Source organism: Salarias fasciatus, chromosome 1 (genome assembly GCF_902148845.1).
Source record: "Salarias fasciatus chromosome 1, fSalaFa1.1, whole genome shotgun sequence".
Taxonomy (NCBI): Eukaryota; Metazoa; Chordata; class Actinopteri; order Blenniiformes; family Blenniidae; genus Salarias; species Salarias fasciatus.
Window position 1 is genome coordinate 8,437,154 of NC_043745.1, and position 24,405 is coordinate 8,461,558.

General features: G+C 43.4%; 2 protein-coding genes across 3 annotated transcripts in view; both read left to right on the forward strand.

Annotated features, from left to right (window-relative positions):
* Positions 1-12,120, forward strand: part of dok4 (docking protein 4) — a 75,384-nt gene extending 63,264 nt beyond the window's left edge. For both annotated transcript variants that reach the window (XM_030083187.1, XM_030083276.1), the window contains exons 3-9: positions 1,542-1,649; positions 1,877-1,991; positions 2,260-2,379; positions 3,361-3,550; positions 5,530-5,668; positions 6,266-6,383; positions 7,531-12,120. In XM_030083187.1, coding sequence (XP_029939047.1) covers positions 1,542-1,649; positions 1,877-1,991; positions 2,260-2,379; positions 3,361-3,550; positions 5,530-5,668; positions 6,266-6,383; positions 7,531-7,682 — 942 coding nt within the window. In that variant the 3' untranslated portion in view covers positions 7,683-12,120. The remainder of the gene's footprint in view (positions 1-1,541; positions 1,650-1,876; positions 1,992-2,259; positions 2,380-3,360; positions 3,551-5,529; positions 5,669-6,265; positions 6,384-7,530) is intronic.
* A 2,654-nt stretch (positions 12,121-14,774) lies between these two features.
* On the forward strand, positions 14,775-24,405 carry nadsyn1 (NAD synthetase 1). Its single transcript, XM_030083067.1, has 21 exons — positions 14,775-15,000; positions 15,642-15,702; positions 15,915-16,031; positions 17,064-17,117; positions 17,195-17,284; positions 17,708-17,759; positions 18,035-18,123; positions 18,199-18,316; positions 18,390-18,521; positions 18,634-18,705; positions 18,897-19,021; positions 19,098-19,146; positions 19,243-19,345; positions 19,621-19,789; positions 19,890-20,025; positions 20,354-20,460; positions 21,449-21,580; positions 21,705-21,774; positions 22,110-22,238; positions 22,965-23,141; positions 23,329-24,405. The coding sequence occupies exons 1-21, from the start codon at positions 14,916-14,918 to the stop codon at positions 23,362-23,364; spliced, it is 2,103 nt and encodes a 700-aa protein (XP_029938927.1). The 5' UTR covers positions 14,775-14,915; the 3' UTR covers positions 23,365-24,405.

Genomic DNA, 24,405 nt, shown 5'->3' on the forward strand with positions numbered 1-24,405 from the left:
TTTTGACCTTTGGTGGGATTTCAAATCGCTTCAGGGAGAAAACTTTCCAGAGGCTCTGATCCTGCCTCAGGCTCGGCGAGGCTGACGGATGAAACAGACGCTGGGGTCCCGGTGTGGAGGACCACTTTGGAGGAGGTCTGACAGATGAGGAGGAGAGAGTCTGTGAATGGCCTTCAGTATACGGAGCCGGACTTTCAGGTCTGGACTTCGTGTTTGATGTGAGAACCATGAAGAGTGGTGTGATTGGTGTCCCGGCGTCCTGCTGGTGACTCGGCCGGCAGCTCTGGACCGGGGGCCGTTTGTGGATGAGTTTGTGGAGCAGACCAAAGAGAAGTGAGGGGCGGCTGAGGTGTGGACCTCGGTGCTGATGGAGAGACCGGACCGAGCGATCTGAAGTGACACAAGCTGAGGAAACATTAGAACTGCGCTGTTGAAGGACGAAAATTAATGAGCTAGGACGCGCAGGTCTGATATCGGTTTGCAAACGAGCCTTTGTGCTGCTTTTGGCACATCTCCATCAAGTTGGCGGAAACATTTCCAGCTTTTTCCATTTTCACACAACAGGTCATTTTCACGTGGAGTTGATAAAATGCAGTCAGTTCACTGAAAATGGGAGGTAATTTTCTCTCCATTACTCTGGAGGAGGTGAGAAAACACTCACAGAAGAGAGTTTTTTTTTAGATTCCCGTCCACATGATTGAATGTTTTGTGGCACAGCTGCACTTCAGATTAGAAATTGGTGCATGCTCCACACTCTGTGGCCGTTATGTGCAAAGGTGACGTGGTTCCCCTGGAAAAACACACGAGGCTCGTCAGAAGGAGATAAAACTGTTGCATATAGAGAATGACTGCAGAAACTAGTTTTGATCCTTTGGGACTCATTTCTTTCAAATGTGAGAAACTGAGGAGGTTTTCAGGTTCCAGTCCACTCCATCCACCCTTCTGGTTTGTTGGTTCAGGAGTGTTCTTCAGGCTACATGATAGTCATGTTTAGAGCTCGCATGCCTCATGGCGAGGAAGCTTGGGTTTAAATGTGTGGGCTTTCTTTCCTGCTGCTGCAGTTCCTTCCCACAGTCCAGTGACAAACATTAACTGGTGACCAAATGTTTGCGTGTCTCTGTGTGTTTGCACCTGTCATATAGACCTGAGAGTCTGGATTAATGATGGATTGTTGAATTGTTGGTGTTTTTCAAACCAATTCAACCTGGGATACTGTTTTAATGAGTTCTTAATTTTGTTTTGATGAATAAAAAAAAAAAGGTGCAACGAGTCTATTTTTGAATATTCATCTTCAAAAAGCCAGTGAGAGTCAAAGCTTCCTTCTTTTACGTAATTCTAGGTTCACTCCCAGTAACTGCGTGACCTGCCACTTCCTGTCTATTTTAGTCTGGTTTTTTTTTTGTCGCGTTCTCAGATTTCAGTGCATCATGACTGATAGCGATGACCTGAGATACACAGATCCAAAGCCGTGTGTTCCTCAGTGGTTAAAACCAGCTGAGAAGTGACTGTGGATAATGAATTATGTTGGCCTGACGTTTCAGATCTACCGGCGCTGCTGGCTCGTTTTCAAGAAGTCGTCCAGCAAAGGACCTCGCCGTCTGGAGAAATACCCCGATGAGAAGGCCGCCTACATTAGAGTCTGTCCCAAAGTAAGTGAAGGCTTCCGGTGTGTGTGTGTGTGTGTGTGTGTGTGTGTGTGTGTGTGTGTGTGTGTGTGTGTGTGTGTGTACAGGACAGGCAGAGTGTTCAGAGAAAAGTGTTTAGTTTCAATGCTTTCCAGGAAGAGTGCTCACACCCGCTTCCTCATTCAGGACAGTCGCACCACGTGTTCGTTAGTCTGCTCTGATTTCCACCTGCCTGAACCCTTTTCTCCCAGGTGACAGAGATCAGCAACGTCAAGAACATCACCAGGTTGCCGCGGGACACCAAACGACAGGCGGTGGCCATTGTGTTCACGGATGACACCTCACGCACCTTCACCTGTGAATCGGGTGAGACACACACACACAAACACACACACACATACACACACACACACACACATTTGGCTGATAAGCACATGAGGCAAACAGGCATCATGGACAGAAGCTGCCTTTCTCTCTATTTTCCATGTTTTATTGTCCTCCTCTTTGTATCTGTCTATCTCTGGCCTTGCTGACTTTTTCTCCTCTCCCATCCCTCTCTGTCCTTCCCTCCCCCTGTCTCTCTCTCTCCCTCTCCCGCTCCCTCGCTCTCTCTCTCTCCCTCTCGGTCTGTCAGAGCTGGAGGCAGAGGACTGGTTTAAGACTCTGTCGATCGAGTGTCTGGGGACGCGGCTCAATGACATCAGTATGGGCGAACCCGACCTGCTGGCTGCTGGAGTGCAGTGTGAACACACAGGTAGCGCGCACACACACACACATGTCGGTCCCGTCTCAGCGGGCTGTTTAAGCTTCTGCTTTAAACCTGTGTTAGCTCTCCATTTAACAAATCTATAGAGGTGGGAGTTGTTGGAGTTTCCTGTTTGTTTTGGACTTTTCTGGCAGAGAAAAACACTTGATGCAAACATAATGTGACGTCTGCAGCTTTCTAGACAACACATTGGATTTGTTTAAAGCTGTTGAAGTGCTCAGGGCATCTTTTCCACTTTGAAATGGACTCAGAGCAACTTTTAATTTCATATATTTTGATTTTCTCAAAACGTTTGTCTTCATTTGTGGTGAACTCCAAGTTTGTGAACACCTTCTTATTTCTTCGTATTTTTCCATCTTAAAAATCCAAATTCTCTCAGAAAAAATCCAGTTTAACACAATGTTTCCGGTCAGACACTCTGATGTGTCTGGCCACTAGCTCTTTCTGAGTTAAAATAAAAATATTACTGCTCATTTTTCTACACACAAGCAGCATAACTTCATACATACAGACACCTCCGTGGCAGAGCTGAGCGCACAAGTAGTTTAAACCATCAAAAAGCTTGTATGTGGTATAAAACCAGCATTAACATACAAATTGTGCAGTCATAGCACATTGCAATCTTAAGACTTCAGGTTCCCAAAGCCGCCTTGAGTTTACTGTCGGGATAACAACATAAAGAGGGCCGATCTTTATTTCTTATACTCCATAACACTGAAACCAGTCTGGACGTTCAAGCTCCGCACCGTAAATCCTGACTGTGAATTCATTGTAAAGCAGAAATACTGTGTGCTGAAACTGGCAGTAAAACAGCTCTGGTATTTCACACCTGTTAAACTTTGTAATCTGATAAATCTCCACTGAAAGACTGAAGACAAACATGTATAAGAAACTATGATGGCTCAGAAAATGGCTTCCAGCCCGGCGTCGTGACTGAGGTGGAGCGTCTGGTTCCCTTTGTGTGTTCAGAGCGCTTCAACGTCTTCCTGCTGCCCTGTCCCAACCTGGACATCTACGGCGAGTGCATGATGCAGATCACCCACGAGAACATCTACCTGTGGGACATCCACAACCCCCGCACCAAGCTGGTCACCTGGCCGCTCTGCTCGCTGCGGCGCTACGGCCGCGACGCCACCAGGTTCACCTTCGAGGCCGGACGGTGAGGGCGATGTGTGTGTGTGTGTGTGATGCCTGTTTCTCATTGTAATCCTGTTTCTTTCACACGCACTCCTGCTGGCTGTGTTTATCTGAGTTCCATGCAGAGATTGATTGAATAGATTATTGGATGAATCCGAGCCGTGCCAGACCTCCTTATCTCCTCCTCTTTGATAAAACCTGAACAGCGATGATTGGGTCAGCATGCAGAAACACACTGGTCCTGTGTGTGTCTGGAGGAGTGTGTTGTACTTTACGACCAAGCGAGATAGCAAGAGAGCCCCCTGGCTGTTAATGTGGACAATCTTTTATCATTTATTCACACTGTGAATAAATTATGAAACATGCTTCATGTCAGTTTGTGAACTTGTATTAAATTGTGAATTGAAGATCAGAAAGTCAATTACAAAACTATTTACAGTTTTGATCCTCAAAAAGCCACAAATAAGCAGATGTGTTATGAAATTCAGTGTGCCTGTAATGACACGTGTGTTATATGCATGCGATGATATATGTGTGTGCGTGCTAACATTTGTGCATACACAGATTATTTTGCGTGTTTGTGACTAACTGAGAGTACACACACTTACAAGGATCTGTAAATCCACCTTATACCGTCAGAGACAGCAGAATATCAGTGTCCAGGGCAGCAAGTGTCACGCCTGGCGCTGCTCCGTTAAACCACACTGAGCTCAGCCTGCCAGAGCCTTCCAGTCCAGACTGAAGGGAAAAAAAACACGCGGAGCTTGCAAACAAATCTCTGTCCTGTCAGAAGAGAAGAAAACCCATGTGTAAAAAGGAAAAGCGACTGAGAGGCCCGCCTGAGGAGGACACGAAGACGGAGACATTTACCGTACAGCTCCTCCAAAGAACACACACATCTGTCTGTGAAAACACAAAGCACATTACATGGGCTCAAACGGCATTACATACACACTCATGAGATTGTCAATGACCCCCTATTGTTAGGCACACACAAATATTGGCATACACACATTTTGTATAAATGATATACCCACAACTTGAAACACATACACAGATGTTATTACACACAAAAACAGCCTGATCACACACATTGAGATTGATATGCAGATACACACACATCATTCTGTGCTCTGTATTCACCCAAAGCCAAATCAGTAACAGGGAAATGCATATGGAGATTATATGAATAGTATATTTTTTTAATTGTTCTATTTCCTCCAGGGTTTTAAGGGTCCTTCACTGTAGTTTGTTTTTAATAAGAATCTTCAAAAACATATTTATTGATTTTGACAAGACAGCAGAACACATCCACATCCGTGTGTTTGAGTTTAATCTGTCATTTTAATGTTTTTCTTCATGGTATGTCATCATTTGTAAGATTATTTTGGTTTTCAGGTTTTGGATTTTATTACAGATTTACAGCACAGACAGTATTATGATGTATATTCACAATGATACTGGATCCAATATCTCATTTTTTAATGATTGGACTTTGGTCTCAGCTGATTGATGGATGTAAAACATGCTCATTGTGTGTTTATGTATATTTTGTTCATTTAGATTCTTTCTGTGTGGAGTCTGCTTGTGTGGATTTCACTCATATTTTCCTTTTTTTTCAGCTCACTGGATTGATTTACATCTTGTAGTTGTCTTTAGATGTTTGTATATTTGGGTCATGTTGTGGATGTCTGAGATTTGATGAAAGAAAAAAAGGGCAGCCATGACAGATGAAAAGAATGTGATCTGACAGATCCATCAAGGATCAAAATACGGTCAAGAATTTGATGTTTTTGTGGTTTGATGAAGTGAATTTTGACATGTTATATATGATACATTTACAAACAAATGTGTGCCTGATGAGAAAACCAGTCTCTGGGAGGCTCTGGTAATGATCTGGACCATCGGGACTGCAGCGGTGTGAAAGGTGGCAGGTTTTCACTGAACCAGACGCGTGTGCCCATATTTCCACGCCTCTGAGATTTACCAAACCTCGTGCAGGATGTGTGACAGCGGCGAGGGCCTCTACACCTTCCAGACCAGAGAGGGGGAGCAGATCTACCAGAGGGTTCACTCCTCCACTCTGGCCATCGCCGAGCAGCACAAGAAGGTCCTGCTGGAGATGGAGAAAAACAGCAGGGTGAGGCACACACACACACACACACACACACACACACACACACACACACACACACACACACACACACACACACACACACACACACACACAAAAATCAGATGTAATGGTTTATAATTCTCATTAAGTAAAATATGTGACTATTTATTCTTAAGTAATTCTAATAACAAACTCCACCTCTCAGTCAGTGGTATGAAGATTTAGAAAATAGCAGCAGTTCAGTCGTTTGACTGGGTGTAAAAAGAATAGTTCAGAGGCAAAGTCATAAAACACCAAGAAAAATCATTTATAATTGGGAACATTTTAAAGTTCAAAGTATCTAATATAAAGAATGTTTACAGAAGATTCAGAGAATACAGGAAAATCTCTGAGCTGAGCAACAAATTCCAGGATATGCTGGAGTTTTTACATGACCAGAACCGCAGCCAGGAGAAGTTTATAACTGGAAGGTTGAAGCTGCAGACTCAGCAGCTGAAGACCAACCCCGATCTATTCTGATGCAGTGGTTTTGTCTTCCAGATATCCAGATGTTTGCCAATCCCTTCTCTTTTCAATATTAATCTCACTCAGTCCATGCTTGTGTTTGCTTTTGCCTCCCAGTTACTGTCCAAGGGTTCAGAGTCTGGCTCCTACCCGTGCACACCGACTGCCATCCTGCCGCGCTCTGCCTACTGGCACCACATCACTGGAAACCAGAACGGCATGGAGCCGGGCAGCGGTAGGCCAAACACCTGCCTCTGGAACACTTTTTGTTGTACTTGCATGTGAATTTATTTACTAATGAACCACTTTCACATGCTGTTTAGAGGCTACAGAGGTTTCACTGTCACCACCGGATTTATTTCCCTCTTCAGCTTAAAGCTCAGACATTATTTTAGACTGAATCAGTCACATCAGTGGCTTAACTTAAGTCCTTTGACAGGAAACCAATGATCTCAGACAAATACTGAGGCTTTAATGCTCAAACTGTTGTTGTTAGATTCACACATGACGAAGGAAATCATAATAAGACTCTCTAAAGCAGACTTGAAACATTATCTATTACTTTTCTTCCGAATGCGCCTACTACTTTCTGCAACTTTTAACAAGCAATATGATAGCTGAGCTCCAGTTAAAAAAAAAAAATAAAATAAAATAAAATAATGAGGAACGAAAGTGTCCATTCTGGCCTTGTGCAATGGATTTTTCCTAATTTAATTCTGTGGCTTCTAATAAATGACAGTGATTTATGAGAGGCTTAATATGAAATGATTGGCCAAAAAATTTTAAATCTAGTTTCCATTTACTGATCAATCCCTTACAGCAGGGCTCTGCAAGACCTCTAGGACCAAAAGAGACGTTTTTGTCATTTTTCACCAAATCACATTTGAGTCGAGCCCCAAAACACATTTACCTTTGAAATGAGGCCGACACAGTGTCACCTTTTGTTTTGCTGTACACAGTACATTCAGGAAGTTTCAATTAAAAATTAGAAACATTTATTACATTTTCAGCTGTTGATGAACTTGATTTTAGTCCCTTTTTTTTTTTTTTTTTAGCTTTTTACAATTTGGCTCTTTTTTTCCCCTCATCTTTTATGCTATTTTAACAATTTGACTCATTTCGTTGTTTTTCTTTTAGCATCTTTCCTATTTTAGTTATTTTTTAAACCCTTTTTAGACTGGTAGAGAAGAGTAGAGTAGAGTAGATTATTATTTTATTAATGCCAATTTGGGAAATTCTGATGTTACAGCAGCATCAAGTGTGAAAAGGTCTGAAAACAGCTGGTGTGTCATGAGATGAAATGTTTTTCGGTGTAGTTCTCTCAAAGCTTCAGGGAGCCACTGCAGGCTCCGGTCCTGACGGCCTCTTCCTGTTTCCTGCAGGCGACCCGGCAGAGGACGAGCTGCTGTCCACCCGCCTGCCTCCCAGCCGCCACGCCACGCTGCCGCTGGCGCTGGCCAACGCACACACACAGTCCCAACCGCACATACACACCAGCTCCCCAACACACTACCCCACCTACCCCGGGCAGTGACACACGCCCAAGACTTTAACAAGGAAGCCCACACACACACACACACACACACACATGCATGCAGGCACACGCACACACACATACACACACTCCTTGGATGAGCTGAACAGACCAACATTACACCTCACAGGACGAGCGTTCGGAGCAGCAGACACCGGCCGCCTCGCCGCTCCAGTGCAGAAAGCGAGCTTCCTTGATGCTCCTCCCCCGCGGCAGACTGAAGCCGACTGAAGCTGAGAAGCCTGGAGGCCTGAAGGAAAGCTCCCAGTATGCTTTAAACCACCGAGGTTGTCTCAGAAGAAGCGGTGAAGAGCCATAAAGATTGTAGGAACGCTTCACACGTACTCATTTCATTCCCCGGTTTCCCTGTAGAAGTTTCTAAACGGCCAAACTAGATCCAACTTTACGAGAGCAGCATCTTGCTTTGTTAGCCACACTCGTCAGTCACCCAGCGGTTCCTGTAGATTTTATCTGAAAAGTTCAAAAGAGGTTGGAAGACAGTCTATGAATGTGAACATTGAATTTTTTGATGACTGATTAATGTCTAATTATAGTCTAGACTTCTTAATGAAATTTCATGAAAAAAACTTAAGTCAACATTATGAATGTCCATAAAAAAAAAAAGAAAGAAATCAAAGTCATATATTACAAGGAACATTTTCAGCCCCACCTTTACTGTGGCCCTTCCAGACACTTCCAGTGTGTTTGATGACAAGCTGGAGTTGTTTAAAGCATAAACAGGCCTTTAGCAGCAGATCTTTGTTGTAACGTCGCTACCTGCCTCGATCTGGTAGTTTTTTTTTAGTAGGTTATTAATGAAATGCCAATCTTTTTGATCAAATTTCCACAGGTTTTTTTGTATGATGAGTGTACAGTAGGGCGCCCCCCGGTGGATGGGACGTTGCAGTCTGCCGCGGCTGAGCACCGGTGGACTGCGCGATCACTGGAGTCACGGCTGGAATTGGCAGTTTGGAAGGCGTCCGGCGTGCCAGCTCCAGACACACACGTACTGACAACTGTTTCACCGTTCGTCCACGTCTGGACCGACGCCTTTGACTTGGATGGAAACTGTTTGGTCCGGGACTGAGGAGTGCAACTGTGATTGCATTTGAGTTTTTTCTGTGAAGCGGCTCCTGCACTGAAGCGGGTGTTTGCAGTCAGAGCCTCAGACTTTCTCTGGGATGTATCCGATTACACTTCCAAGTATCCACATGCTTGTATTGACCTGTATTTGCACAAATCTGTTATTTTCCTATTATTTATGGGTCAGAAGGGAAACAGGAGCTGTTTAGGGTTCATGGATCTATACTGATGATGCAGCCACATCCAGCCTGCCAATCACTGATATTTCACATCTTCACATTTATTTTGATTTTATTTGTCATTTCCAATTTTCTCCATAACTTGAGTCCAAATTCCTGGAGAAGAATTGAAAAGTGTGTTTGAATACCGACATGCACTCATTTAGTAAAGAGGGTTTAAACTGTGGGTGAGGGGTGTTTTCCCCCCGAAAGGTTTCCTGATAAAGCCTACCACTTCCTAAAAAAAACATCACGTCGGGTGCTCAGGAGGTTTTTTCTGTTTCTGTTGTGATCACAGAGCTACATGATGGATGTGTGTGGAAAACAGCTGAACACACTTCCAGGAGAGCAGACTATGATACATTACAGGAACAAACCCAGTCGGGCCGTCTTGCTGAGGATGGAGCGAATCAGTTTGGAGCCTGAGATCTATTCGGTCAAACAATGCAGTTCATATGCAAGAATAACATGATCATGATCACCGCTGAGTGGAATAAAGTCCACATGTAGTTCTGATTTTAAGCGAGTCCAAAATTCAAGCTGCACCGGTTCCTCAAATCTACATATATCAACAGTTTATTTGTGTCCGTAATTACTGCAGTGGATCCGTCGGTAGAATTCAAGATACAGTATTGCAAGGAACTAGAATCAGTGAAGTTTGGCCCTCTGAACCGTCTCCATCATCCTGAAAGGCGTCCTGACCTTCACTCATGTGGTTTGAATTCATCAAATCCGTCCTTCAGTGTGTCGCTCTGGTACGGGAGACTCTGTCGCCCCTCTGCTATCAGATTCCTCCACTCCCGTCCCGACCGCCCTGCTCCTGCCGCCTGGCCTTGGGAATTACCCCCAAACTGCTGTCGTGGTTTTTTATTGCTGTCAAAGGAGAAGGACGAGTCAGAGGACCGTTTTCAGTCTCTCATCTGGACATGTTGCCTTTTGCTGCATTACTGCCTTTGCCTTCGGTTCCACTTCGACAGAGCGTCCGGTTCAGGAAGTGCTTTAGCGTCGGGAGGAGGGACGAGCTGTCGCACCACTAGAGGCTGGCTTGTGCTTTTCCTCCTGCTGTGGACTCAGTGGGAGGTTTGATTTCCTCGTGAAGGTTTAAGACTGTTTATGTAAAACTTTGGAAACGCCGCCACCACTTTCACCCCCTCCCCTTCACCTCGCATCCGGATTGTGCGATTTAATGCTGGAATCTTTCTCTACTTTATGGTTTTTGCCTCATTCCAACATGACAGGGCTAAACGTTTTCTTGGTTGTTTACATGCTGTAAGTGTTGTTGTGTGATTCCGTACCGACAGACTGTATAATCTGAGTTTGGGGGCTTTTCCCCCTCTTGAGAGTCTTGTACATATTGCTATTTATTTTGCGTGCGTGCGTGTGTGTGTGTGTTTGTGTGTGTGTGAGTGAGTATTCACGAGCCACGTTTCTTTGCACCTTGTGGTGTGGAGCCAGCGGATGGTAGCCAGTCCACTTTGTCAGTGTGGACACTTCACGTGTATTGCAGACCCTTCGTCCCAGCACCGGACCCCACAAACATTCGTCTTTTCTGGCCCTGGATCCATCACTGACAGCTTCTCTGCCACTCTGCTGTTACTTTCGTTCTTTCTTTCTTTTGTGGCAGGAGGGAATTGTTCAGAGGAATGTTTCATACAGCCGGATGGGAACAAGCCAAGCTGATTGTAAAATGACTGAGTGTCACTGAGCTCAACAAACTGAACCAGAGTGAAGTTCAAACCAACTCAGAGCTGCAGTTCTTCATCAATGGCAGAAGATGTTTTCCCAGCATGGCTTATTCTTCGTATTTTTACTAAGACATTTCGATGAAAAGGGAATTCAAAAGTCAGATTGAAGATGTGAATGTAATGCAGGCAAATTGAAAATGGAGAATAAATTCCATTACTAAGCCACAGAGGTGACAGGTTCTCCCTCAGGCTCCAGCAGTCGGTTTCAGTCATAACAGTGATTATACATTTTATTACAATAATCACACAGAATTTGACGTTCGGCAAACAATACTGCTGAATGTGAAGCCGCTGTGCCACTTGTCAATTAATCAGTTTTACTACTGATGCCACACTTTAATTTGACTTTAAATAGTTATTTGCTTTTTTTTGTCTCGTCATTGAAATGGATTAAATGTAGAAGATGTGCAAGAAAAAAAACACAGTGAGAAGCTGTTCTGGTCAATGATAGACAGATATGAGTGGTTGCATTTTGTAGACGCTAAATGTAAACTGGTTCATAATAAAAACAACCAGAAATATAACAACAGAAAAGGCATCAGAGGAGGAACTTCAAATTCAGATGTTGAAATTTTTATTTTCAAATAAAGCTAATAGGAATGAAGCCTTTCACTTCATCTAAATACTCCAATAGAATAAATCAAATGTTTCAGATAAACACATTTTTAACATTAATCTTTTTTTTTTTTTAACAAAAACAATCATTTTTGCATTACAAATGATGAACATAATTCTTGATCAGTGGTTTTCACTTCGTGGATCCAGCATTTATATAATATAACACAACAAACCTGTAAAGTTTGGAGGAAGATGTTCTTGCAATATTGATTCTAAACTTTTATTACATTATTGGCTCCGTTCCATTTAAAATGTTCCAAACTATCTGCAGTTATTATAACGGACCCTCGATGACGCCTTGCTTGAGACACGCAGCCCCTCTGAGGTTGTTTGTACTTATTCACCTAAGGTCAAAAGAATTGTACAAACTGCAAAGATGAGCTGATAACAGTGCTGAATGAAAGTGTTAAAAATGTAACCATCACCCTGCTAGCTGCCTCCATCAGTTTCTGGATCAACATTTGGAACCACGAATAACTGTTGACTCAGCCGGACAGGACAAAGCGAAGGAATGAGATCCTGCAGGTCCTGGTTTCTTCTGCTGAGTGAGCTCGGCTTTTCCCGGTGCCTCTCCTGTATGAAACACTCCTCCGGCCTCATGAGCCAAGCGCTGAAAGATTTCCCTCCAGCTGTGTGTGCGTCGACGCTCGTAGTGTTTGGACAGTGAGCGAGTCCTCTCTCACCAGTGGCGATGACCTCTGAACTTTTAAACGAATGACCTGACGGCGCGGCCCTCCAGTTACACTGTCTTCACTAAGTGCATGTTTTGGAGAAGAAGAAAAATAAAGTCCATTACTTACTTAACTGCTATGATATTAGTCCTCTGATTGACTCCACTTTTCTCTGTTTCCACATGTAAATATTCATTTACAGCCAGTATATTCTGAGGATGCTCTGCTAGATGAATGATAAATACACAGATACCGTCGTGACCAGACCAGAGACTGTTGCAACAGTTAACTCAGAAGTTTTCACCTGATTCAATCTGAACCTTTAATCCTTATTCCACATGTCTTATAGAAGAGATATTCTCAGGTGAAGTTTCCCACTTTATCACCGGTATACTGTATTCCATGCTCCGTTTTGGTGCTAACATTGCAGCTTTTATCTGTAAATTGAACCAGTTCATGTGGAGGTCTGAGTGAATCATAATGAAATGAGTCTGAAATGAGGTTAAACAACATGCTTTATGGTCTGCACTCCAGTAATTCACACATACAAATACTTTGGTGTATTTATGGGGTCACTTGTGAAATTTCGCTATTGGTATTTCAGAGTAAAGCTTAAATTCACTGTGTTGAAAAGATAGCTTCTTTAAATCTAACGTGATTACAGAAATGCTACAATCTTCCCAGTTCTTTCAAATAAAAAAGGTAAGGTATAGAAATTCAACTTTATTTTTAAAGACAAAGCTGCATCAATGACTGTTTATATGCAAGGAATGAACAAAAAAGCCATTTTTATTTTGAAAAGACCTCTCAGAGCAAACTCTAAAGTTTCTTCTGCCCTTCTTTCCATCTGTGCAAAGCTCTCTGCGTCTTCCAGCTCATTATTTGGCTTTACGGCTCCCAGTGTAATGATTTGAGAGAATCTCACCACTACCAGAAGCTCCCAAGACTTCTTTATTGCCAAATAAAGTAGTGAACATTTTTTATTTATTCGCCAACGGAGACCAAATGTGAGCAGATATGGGAGTGAATGTCTGATTTCAACATTACTCTGCCAATGAAGGGTCGTATTAGTTTCTGAGGGAGAAAATAAATTAGATTGAATTTAAGCTATTGTTTTTCCTTTGACTGCAATAAAACTGCCAAGTAAGACCTAAAGCTCAAAAGGGCTGTTTGAAGATGGGGCTGGTGCCCATATTAGAAACATTTTGATCTGAAGTTTACTTTCCAACTGTACTTTATTAGGAACATCATTTCTGGCCCTCCTTTCAGTTTTGGAAACTTTTGAGACATATTGACCTGATAAAAGGTGAACCTCAGCCTCCAATCAACCACATTCCACAGGGTGAGTTCACATGTTGACCCCTCTGTGTCTTTTATTTTGTGAAATGCAGCCTGATCTTGCTGCTCTGCAGCCGTGAAAAGAATATTCCTCAGACAGACGGAGGCATTAAGAGCATGATTGATGATCGAGAAGCACTAAACGGATTTACACACCGCTCCACCACTGCCTGCAATAACTGCATCGAGGCTTGAGATTTAAAAGTGATGATAGTGACGAGACTAAAGAGTTTGAGAATTTTTCCCTGAAGAAAAAAACAGGGACAAGTGATGTATGGATCGATGTAAACATGGAGATAATTCAAATGTCAGTGACTGTTGAAGGATTGATGCCTGGAATAGAACTGAGCTGTCAGACATCGAGCTTCAGCTCCTCCTCCAAAACCCGAGGATCAATATTTATGGTGTGAAAATTACAGAAGAAGGCATTTATTTCATAGAGGGAGGCAGGACGTTTTGGAAATGTTTGATAAAATGTTTTTTTTTTCTAACATACTTAATGTAAAGCAGTTTTTTTTTCCAAGGAAAAATATGAAACTTTCATTATTGTAAGGTTATTGTTATGCCACCAGTGCATTAAAAAATAATTATGAAATACTGACAAGAGTTCCTGTCAGATGACAGAGTTAGGATTAGTAATATCGCTCTGCATGAAGGATTTCTTGAATAAATTTTGATTTGTTAGAAAGACTCTGTAGCCCCTTTCCAGAGTTTAAAAAGAGACATACCATTTTGAAAGAGGATGACAGATGTATGTTTTTTTTTTATCTTTTTTTCTAGCTCTTGTTCATGGTAAGCTTTAACAAAAGGTCTGTATCTTATTGATAGTGTCATACCAATTCTGCTTTCTGGGTGAGAAGATTATGGCCCACCATCCCCCCAAAACAATGTCTTCTATTCATTTTAAGGTAAATGTAAGAACTCCCTATCAATAAAACTGACAGTCCGGTCAGATTATGAGACTGAGCGTGAATTTCGCTGAAGAATAATGACATGCATAACAATTCAACAGCAGTAAAGTGAATAGTAATAGATGTGCAAAAATAAATAACATTTCATAAAAACCATTAAGGCGCTGTATTGCATGATTGAATTGGGAAATGGAAAACTAAATTAAGAATAAAAGGTGTAATAAGGTCAAACTTTAGGTCTATTTTTCTCTTCTATAGTTTTAAATGTGTATTTATATTGTTTTGTAATTCCAAAGTCAGTGTAATTACAACACAATTTCCCACACTGGCTCAATAAAGTTTTTCTATCTATCTATCTATCTATCTATCTATCTATCTATCTATCTATCTATCTATCTATCTATCTATCTATCTATCCATCTGTCCTATGGTTGATGTAGTACCGCCTTTGCCCACGTGGGGGCAGCATCTCTTTCAGTGATTCCAAACTAACCGAACGAGCGAAGAAGAGCCTGGGAGCAGGTAGAGGAAGGAACTCACTGTTCTTTATAAGTGTCCGGTCAAGTTTTATTTATCTACACTTACTGCAGATACTTTACGCCTCTTTCTTCAGCGAGTTTTCACTGACGCCGCTGAAAGCGCACCGGAGATGGGCCGTAAGGTGACCGTAGCCTCCTGCTCTCTGAATCAATGGGCTCTGGACTTTGAAGGAAACTCCAAGAGGATCCTGAGGAGTGAGTGTTTCTGTTTATGAATCAGTAAGGCAGCATGGCGGGCTCGGCGTGGTGCGTGTGGGGTTTAAATCGGCTGTGGAGGAAGGTGCTTGGGGGTCTTCACCAACTGTTACACAACCTTGGTTCACACGGAAGTCACCGGTTCAGCTGTGTTGCCAGATCTCGCGAGAAAAACAAGCATTCAGATTGATGAAAACAAACACTATGATGACAGAATTGACCTTCCGAGGACCTTAAACCATTAAAACACTGAAACTTTACTGAACAGGGTGAAACAGGTGTGATGTGTACAGTGGGTTGTCTCTCCTGATAGCTGCACTTTATTCTTTTCATTCACTCATCTTCCTTTCTGTTTTAGCTCCCTTCACTTTCAGCAAAAAATACATTATAAAGTCACTTAAGTTGGTGTATTTTTAACTCAGAAACTGAGAAACTAAAAGTCCAACAAGAAAGTCTTTGTGCTTAAGAATTTTGAATTTCATTTCAGGATTTATTATTGTTATTTTATCTGCCACATTTGTCCTGACCTCTGCAACCTGTAATTAATGAATCTTTATGTAACTTATCTGGTATACATTGTCGTTAGGATGAGTCTGACAGGCTGTAAACTGGTATGTTTGACTCTGTCTGTGTCCCTGCAGGTATCGAGATCGCTAAAAGTCAAGGAGCCAAATACAGATTGGGTCCGGAGCTGGAGATATGGTATGAAATGAAAATATACTTTTAAATGTTTCTCAGATACTTGTGTATGTTGTCTTCACAGTTTCATGGAATATTCTGAGATCACATGAGAATACAACTCAGTCCCACCTCACCTGTTCTGTAGTATTTTTTTCATGCAGCTGCTACAGTACCAGATCTAAAACACTTTACAGGATGACTTCATTACTCATCCTGATCCTCCCTCTCCACAGCGGTTACGGCTGTGCGGACCACTTCTATGAGTCGGACACGCTGCTCCACAGCTTTCAGGTCCTCAAGGATCTTCTGGAATCTCCCGTCACCCAGGACATCATCTGTGATGTTGGAATGTGAGTAAAGAACAGCTTCACTGGCTCTTCTGTACGGCCAGGGTAAGGCTTTGGCTCCATCTAGTGACATTAGCAGATGGTGTGTGAGGGTTTTCTGTTACACACAAGGGAAGCGCATGCTTTGCTTAAATGTCCTGAAACGTGACTCTAATGGCGGCCTGTCCAGTTCATGCTCAACCTTTCACCTCATGGAATGAAACAGGAATAGAGGATTAGTAAATCAATGTGGCTGAAGTGGCTAGTTTTAATGGTGCTATGTGGAGTTTGCATGTTCCATCTAAGCAGGAGATTTCTGTCTATTCTGGCTCTCGGGACCAATCCAAAAACAAACTCGCCAGGTTCATTATTGACTCCAAATTGGCCTCCAGTGTGGCTGGTCCTCGGTGCACTTTTGTTTTCACCCACTGTAAGCAGGCACAGAGTCAGGGGCCTGGCTCCAACTTCTATCATCAAGAGAGCTGATTTTTTTCCAACTATTCACCAAATAAACCTTGCCTGGGGCAAGAAACATGTTTAACCTTCAGACTGTATATCTCATAGAGTAAGTCATTATCAGCTTTTTTTTAAGGTAATTTATTGACTTTAGAAGATTTAATTAGCTGTTTTGGAGGTTTTAGCTGCTTTATTAACTCAAGCAGTTTTATCTCATCTCATCCATCCATTTCAGTAGTTTTGCAGTAATTTTATCTTTTAGCATTTTCACCATAGCTTTGCAGCTCTTATAATTCTTTAATTTACTACCTGTGGTGAAATGCAGCAGGCAGGAGAAGCATGTTCTAGTTGGACTACTGTTGAACTAAACAAGAGACAGTTTGTCTTTTGTAGAACAATATCAAAATATGACAAAACGCTTGTTTATGTAGTTTGTTTTTGTTTTTGTTTTGTTTTTTTTAAAGCTCCAGGGAGCCACTGCAGTGCAACTAAACAGTCACATGGATGGTTTAAAGAATGGATTTCATTAAAAAAAAAAACAGAGCCAGAGAGCGAATTCTAAAGTTCCACCTTGACCGGTGTGTTCATTGCTCTCTCCAGGCCCATCATGCACCACAACGTGCGCTACAACTGCCGGGTCCTGTTCCTCAACAGGTACTTCATAGTCCGTCGTCCGGAAGCTCACAGAACGCAGGTTTTCCATCGCTCAGCGCTTTTCTTCCACTCTGCAGAAAAGTCCTGCTGATCAGGCCCAAAATGCTGATGGCCAACCACGGGAACTACCGAGAGATGCGCTGGTTCTCGCCCTGGAGGCAGATCAGGTCAGTCGGGCCTTCACAGCCCTACTCACCAGTGTGGCATTTTAAAGACAAAGCTTAAGTAGTAATGCTGCTGATGTCCACTGGGTGGCAGTATTGAGTCATTTTAGCGCCAGTTTGCTCAGGATTTTAGAGTTTTGGCTCCACTTTTTGCTGTTGTAGTGATGATTTATGCTAATACCCATTCATCACTTCGACAGCAGTACTGTCAAGCAGCCAAGATGTTCAGTAATGGAGGTCATTATTCTTCCTGCTGCTTCTTTGAGCAAACCTTGAAACAAACTCTAAACAGATGCTTACTTTCGTTGACATATCTTCACAGAAATCCCCCCAGACAAGGAAATCAGGTTAAATACAGGAGAGATGTTCTTAAACTTTGGCTTGGTTGAAGGTGATTTTATCTAATTTTGTGTTTTTCTTTTGCAGGCAGGTGGAAGAGTACTTTCTGCCCAGAATGATCCAGGAAGTTACAGGCCAGGTAAGAAGAGATCATTTGCTCCTTATTTATTAGAGTAATAAATAGCGAAAGCATCAAGTCTTTATCTCTGTGACAGATTGTTCACCGTGTCAACTGTCCACACTCCATGTCCACAGAGGTGTACATGGAGGTGTACATGAAATGTCCATATGTACATGCAGAGGTGCATGTACATATGGAGATTTCATGTGTATTTTCACTGTAAACACATGTTAAAACGTGTTGTAGGTTTTTCTGCAGGTGTTTATCTAACGTTTTTTCCTTGTTTTCTTCAGGATACCGTTCCGTTTGGCGACTGCGTTCTGTCCACTAAGGACACTTGTATTGGGACGGAGATGTGTGAGGAGATGTGGAACCCGGACAGGTACAGCAGGAGACGATTGTGTTGACAGTCGTTACTGAAGAAAGCTGTAAATGTTATGTTCCTCTTCTCTCTCAGCCCGCACACTTACATGGGACTGGATGGAGTCGAAATCTTCACCAATTCGTCCGCCAGCCATCACGAGCTACGGAAAGCCGACCAGAGAGTGAACCTGGTGAAGTCTGCCACCACTAAGGTATGGAGTTCTTCCTTCTTCCGCCTGCTCCAGAGGAATCTGAACACTCACTACACTGATGGTGACGTTCCAGAGTGGCGGCATCTACCTGTATGCCAACCAGAGGGGCTGTGACGGAGACCGCGTCTACTACGACGGCTGTGCGATGATCGCCATCAACGGAGACGTCGTGGCGCACGGAGCTCAGTTCTCCCTGGACGATGTGGTGAGCGTCCGCACCATGAGAAACACACACACATTCATCTGAACACCGTTGCAAGTGCTCGGAAGTGGCCTGGCGTGGGGTCGGCGGTTCCTGATCCCCGCCGGTGTTGCAGGAGGTGATCAGCGCCACTCTGGATCTGGAGGATGTCCGAAGCTACAGAGGAGAGCTCTGCCAGCCGCAGATGGTGAGAGAGCACCGACATGATGGCTCTAATGCACACAAAGCTGCATTTCATGTTGATTTGACCCTGAACCACTCCTAAAACGTCTCCCTCCTGTTGGATTCCAGTAGAAATGACTCTTTACAGCATCCTGTTACTGATCATGATGAGAAAGTAATTTTAACTCGGCCCCTTCGTGTTCCGCTCTGCTGCAGGGCAACGAACCCAAACCCTGCCACAGGATTAAAGTCGACTTTTCTTTATCCAGCTGTGATGACATCTACCTCCCCACTCACCAGCCAGTCGAATGGCTCTTTCACACACCAGAGGAGGAGATCAGGTGCTGCTGATGATATTATCTCGTCCAGAAGATGTTTTCACTGGCAGAGCGTGTCTGACCGTGGCTGTGTGTTCAGTCTAGGACCCGCCTGCTGGCTGTGGGACTACCTGAGGAGGAGTGGACAGGTGAGGGCGGACTCGCTCCGGATCGGAGACGTCTCCGTTAGAATCTGCAGTGTTGGAGCCGCAGGTTGAGTCGGTGAGGTGTGTGTGCTGTTTCAGGCTGGATTCCTGCTGCCTCTCAGCGGCGGCGTGGACAGCTCCTCCACTGCCTGCATCGTCCACTCGATGTGTGTTCTGCTCTGCCAGGCTGTGGAGGACGGCAGTGAGTGGCTTTCACTTTGCTTTGACTGCAAACACACACTCTGGTTGAAGCTCTTTTGCTAGAGAAATCTGAGGATTTCCATTCTTTTCCACCAGGATTTATTTAATATCACCAATATAATCTGATTTGTATATGAGTAATTTATTACGGACAAACCTAAAAATTTCACAAATACATCATAAACATTTTCTACAGAAATGTGGACAAAGTATAATAAAATACAAACCTGCTAACAGGCTCTGTCCCGTTCTTCTCTCCTTCTGTACTTTTCTCAGGTCGTGAGGTGCTGCAGGATGTCCGGCGTGTCGTCGGAGACGAGTCGTATCGTCCGCAGCACCCCAGGGAGCTGTGCGGTCGCATCTTCACCACCTGCTACATGTCCAGTGAAAACTCCTCTGAGGACACATGCAGCAGAGCCAAGAACCTGGCCAACCAGATCGGCAGGTGAAAGGATCACAAATATCACCATTTCCACAAAAAAATCTCCTTCGTCTTCTGAGTTTTCATGCTTTAATCTTATTCTCTTGTGCTTATATGTTTGCAGCACGCACATGAACATCAACATAGACATGGCGGTGAAAGGCATTCTGGGTATTTTCTCCCTGGTCACTGGACACCGGCCTCAGTTTCGCGCTCATGGAGGAAGCCACAGAGAAAACCTGGCTCTGCAGAATGTTCAGGTTTGACTCTCACTGGTTTTTTTCTACATGCCTCCTAACCTGGAAGTTTCTACAAGGATCAAGGAGTCAGGCATCGGAAAAAAAAATAAATCAATGAAAAATATTCAAATTCAACAAAGGAAATAATGAAATTGTGTGTGTGTGTGTGTGTGTGTGTGTGTGTGTGTGTGTGTGTGTGTGTGTGTGTGTGTGTGTGTGTGTGTGTGTGTGTCTGTGTGTGTGTCTGTGTGTGTGTGTGTGTCTGTGTGTGTGTGTGTGTCTGTGTGTGTGTGTGTCTGTCTGTGTGTGTGTCTGTCTGTGCGTGCGTGCGCGGCGTGTGTGTTACCAGGCCAGAGTGAGGATGGTCCTGGCCTACCTGTTTGCCCAGCTGAGCCTGTGGGCCCGGGGGAGACCTGGGGGATTACTGGTGCTGGGCTCGGCCAACGTGGACGAGAGGTGAGCACAGGTCGGGTCCTCCCTCGGACTGCCTCTGCTTCACGGTGTCAGACGTGACACTTTTGACCTTTTCAGTTGCTTCAGGCCTTCAGACATAAACTACGAGCTGTGACTGGAATTCTGGGAAATCTTGACTCGTTCCATCCATTGAAAGTTATTTTGCCTTAGAATACACACTCCCAACACTCATACATCACCATTTGCATGCTCATGCTATAGTCAAATTGAAGACGTGTGAGTGCAACACTCTACATTAAATTCACTAAAGGAGATCAATACAGCCTTAACCCTTTCACTAGAGCACTGACTGGATCTGGAATTTAGAACCTGATAAAACCAGTTTAAATTCTTTAGAAACCACATAAAAGCAGCCTGAAGCATGTGAAAAGAATACACCCTAAACAAACAGCCTCCTCCCGCATGTCACCATCTGTGTCGTCCTCCGATTGGAGTGAAGAAATGTCAGTCTAGATACCTACATAAGGAGATCACTATAGCCTTAACCCTTTCAATAGAGCATTGACTGCATGTGCAATTGAAAAGAGATTAATAATATCTGTTGAAAACTTTCGGAAACCTGATTAAAACCAGTTTAAATTCTTTGGAACGCAGATCAACGCAGCCTGTGAAAAGAAGCCCTGTGAGCAGTCTAAACCTGCAGGAGAAGCCCTTAGAAACTGATCAGAGTGATCAGAGCCAGGCTGAAGGAGATGTTTTTTTCAAGAAATCTGCTGGAAAAACAAAGACTTTATTCTACTGATTAATAATAAAAAAATCATTTAACATTTGCAGAAGTTACTCTTTTCCTGGATGGAGACTGTAGTGACACTGACGCCTGCTGCCGCTGGCTGCCGTTTAATCTCATCAGTACGATCGGCAATAATGGGAAAAGCATCAGTTATAAACTTTGTTCTGGAAGAATAATTTTTTTTTAAAGACCAACCACAAGCTCACATTTTCTCCCACTTTCTCCACCGTTCCTGCTCAGCCTGACGGGTTACTTCACTAAATACGACTGCTCCAGCGCCGACATCAACCCCATAGGAGGCATCAGCAAGACGGACCTGAAGAGCTTCCTGCTGTACTGCGTGGAGCAGTTCCAGCTCAGCGCTCTGAGAGGGTGAGGGCGGAAACGACGCCGCGTCTCCAACCTGCCTGCTGAACACCGTGTGGTTTCACAGTCATGTGTGGTCCTCAGTTTGCTGCTGTGTGTGTGTGTGTGTGTGTGTGTGTTTCCTCTGCAGCGTCCTGGCGGCTCCGCCCACAGCTGAGCTGGAGCCGCTGACTGACGGACAGGTGTCGCAGACAGATGAGGTGAGACGGCTTGAAATGTCTCCTGGCTTTTCTGAGAGTTTTCTCCAAACACACAATACAGAAAACAAGCTGGGAAAAGCTGCTGATAAAGCCATGTGTTAAAGTCTCACAAAGAATGATCTGAAGTGAGTAAACATGGAGCAGAGGAGATTAAAACCTCACCATCTCCTCTTTTATTAGATCTGATTCTGCTCACCCTTGAAGTTCTTATTCTTCTTATTTTAAAAGTGCTTTATGTGTTCGAGGTCTATGAACCCAGGAAGTAGAATCACAGAACTAAACTTGACTGTCCTGTTTCTCATGCCTCTCTTTGACCTCGCTTCCTCCCTCATCAGGCCGATATGGGGATGACCTATTCTGAGTTATCTGTGATTGGACGACTGAGGAAGATCGCCAAGTGCGGCCCCTTCAGCATGTTCTGTAAACTCATTCACATGTGGAAGGACGCTCTGTCGCCGTCTGAGGTCAGTCAGATTCTTCACGGTGTTCATTAGATATCCTCATTTCAGCTGTTTTCTCTCCAGGTTTGATAAGAGAGACTGCGACTCATTCAGGTCTCACTCAGGTCAGGGTCACGGTGGGTTCGGAGTTATAGTTAAGGTGGCTACATACGCCCGAGGAACACAGACATTGGAGTGTTTTCTTTTGGGGTTAATAAAAAGTTTGCTCTACAAGGAACTCAAGAGCATAACTTTTGGATGGAGATGGAAAAAGATTGAATGTAGGTGGTATGTATCATCTCCCTCATCAACCAGATATGCTCTACGTTTAATAAATAGAAGAGGATGGAGACTTCTGTCTGCCTGCTGCGTTCGTTTCGTCGATAATTTATTTCCCAGGTTTCCTACGAATGCGTAGCTGACGGAGCTTCGGCACTGGTGAGCTGTGGGAGTCGGGGTGGAGCGGGATAGCTCATGTGCAACCAGCGAGACGAAAACTTTTGCAAATACACAGTAATTTACTTGTAGAAAGGAACCATATTTTTGCCTTTTGGATTAATGAAGGAATCCAGATTACACTCCTGGCTCTCTCCACTGAACAGTACTAACATGTGTAACAGTGTGTGTGAGAATGTATCCATCTAAACGCAGCCTGTTAGCTTCAGAGCAAAATTTCCTGTTGATTTATTTGGACTTGAGAATGCTGATTCTGAGAAAGTGCTTCATGGGAAATCCTGGTTTATCCGTCAGGTGGCCCAAAAGGTGAAGCACTTCTTCAGGATGTACTCGGTGAACCGCCACAAGATGACCACGGTGACGCCGTCCTACCACGCGGAGAGCTACGGTCCCGACGACAACCGCTTCGACCTCCGACCTTTCCTTTATAACACACGCTGGAGCTGGCAGTTCAGGTGCATCGACAACCAGGTAGAAATCTACTGAATGATCTTTTCCTAGTGTCAGAACAGAGGAAGATTCAGACGAGAGAGGGAAAAACCTGGGACTGAAGACATTCAGGGATTTTCAAAACGATCTGCTGTATTTAGTAAAGATACAATCAGAAATCTTAGTAATTCCCTGTAATCTCTGATATTTTCTTTTCTCTATCCTACAGGTATCTGACATGTCAGCAGGCGCTTCGAAACAATAAAAGCCAAATTCTTCCTTTCACACTGGATCACAGACAACACAGCAATTCCTCTCATTTCCAGTAAAGATAAATGTTTGTTAAGATCAGGGAATATTCAGGGACTCTGCAGTGTTTTTCTACCTCAAAGAAAGAATTAAAGCAGTCTAACTCTTTTCTATAAGCTGCCTGTGCATCTTAAGCGAATTGCTCTGTTTTGAAACACATTACAGCGATTGACCAGCTTTCCTTAATGTTTCAACACCCTGGAGGAGGATTTTCAGACATTTCCACTGGCTTGTCAGTGAGCAGCTATCTTTTCTTTATGAAACGACTCCAATTTCAGCAAGGTGCGATCACAGAACCACAAACTTTACATGCACGTTGTTCGAAACAGAACAGTAAAATCAGACTAACAATGTTTTAGACTTGGGTAGGAAGTTGAAAGCTTTTGTGATTTTTAAAGAGATGTCTGTTAAAAGGAGTCAAACTGAACATGGCAGCACAGAGGAAGTGTGTCAGCCAGTTCAAACATCACAGACATTCAGGTGTTGCTAGCATCTGTGAATGTGTTGATCTCATTTCGTCCTCCACTTTGAGTCTGTTGGAGATATACTGTATTTTTCAAATAAATCAATTTCACATTCAAATAATGTCATTTCCTGACTTTGACATGAAAAGGAATATAATGTGTATTGCGGTATTTATATAAAAAGCAGGACTTGAACACACTGGTATAAATCTTGGAATCCTTCAAAAGCAATGCAAATAGTCACATATACACTGCACATATATGTCATGTGCTTGTGGTTTATTTACAGCGCTCGGGTCTTGCGTGGACAGCAATCAGCCATGGGTGGGAGTTATTCAGCAGTCAGCAGTGGTGGGAAAGTAATCTATTACTTTCACTGGCCAGTCTTGTGCACTCATTGACTATTACCGGCACTTTTCATCCTAAAAATGTTTGTGTTAGAACTAGAAAATATTTTTGCAAAGGCTAAATTGTGACTTGTCAGAATTGTATGTTTCTCATCTAATCACAAAGAATTTGACTCTATCAGGATG

Excerpts from the sequence above, each read along its gene's own strand:
- nadsyn1 (XM_030083067.1), top strand. The coding sequence starts at position 14,916 with ATGGGCCGTAAGGTGACCGTAGCCTCCTGCTCTCTGAATCAATGGGCT. Across the intron at positions 18,317-18,389 it reads TGAAGTCTGCCACCACTAAG|AGTGGCGGCATCTACCTGTA; the intron begins GTATGGAGTTCT and ends GTGACGTTCCAG. Across the intron at positions 19,346-19,620 it reads CCAGGCTGTGGAGGACGGCA|GTCGTGAGGTGCTGCAGGAT; the intron begins GTGAGTGGCTTT and ends TACTTTTCTCAG.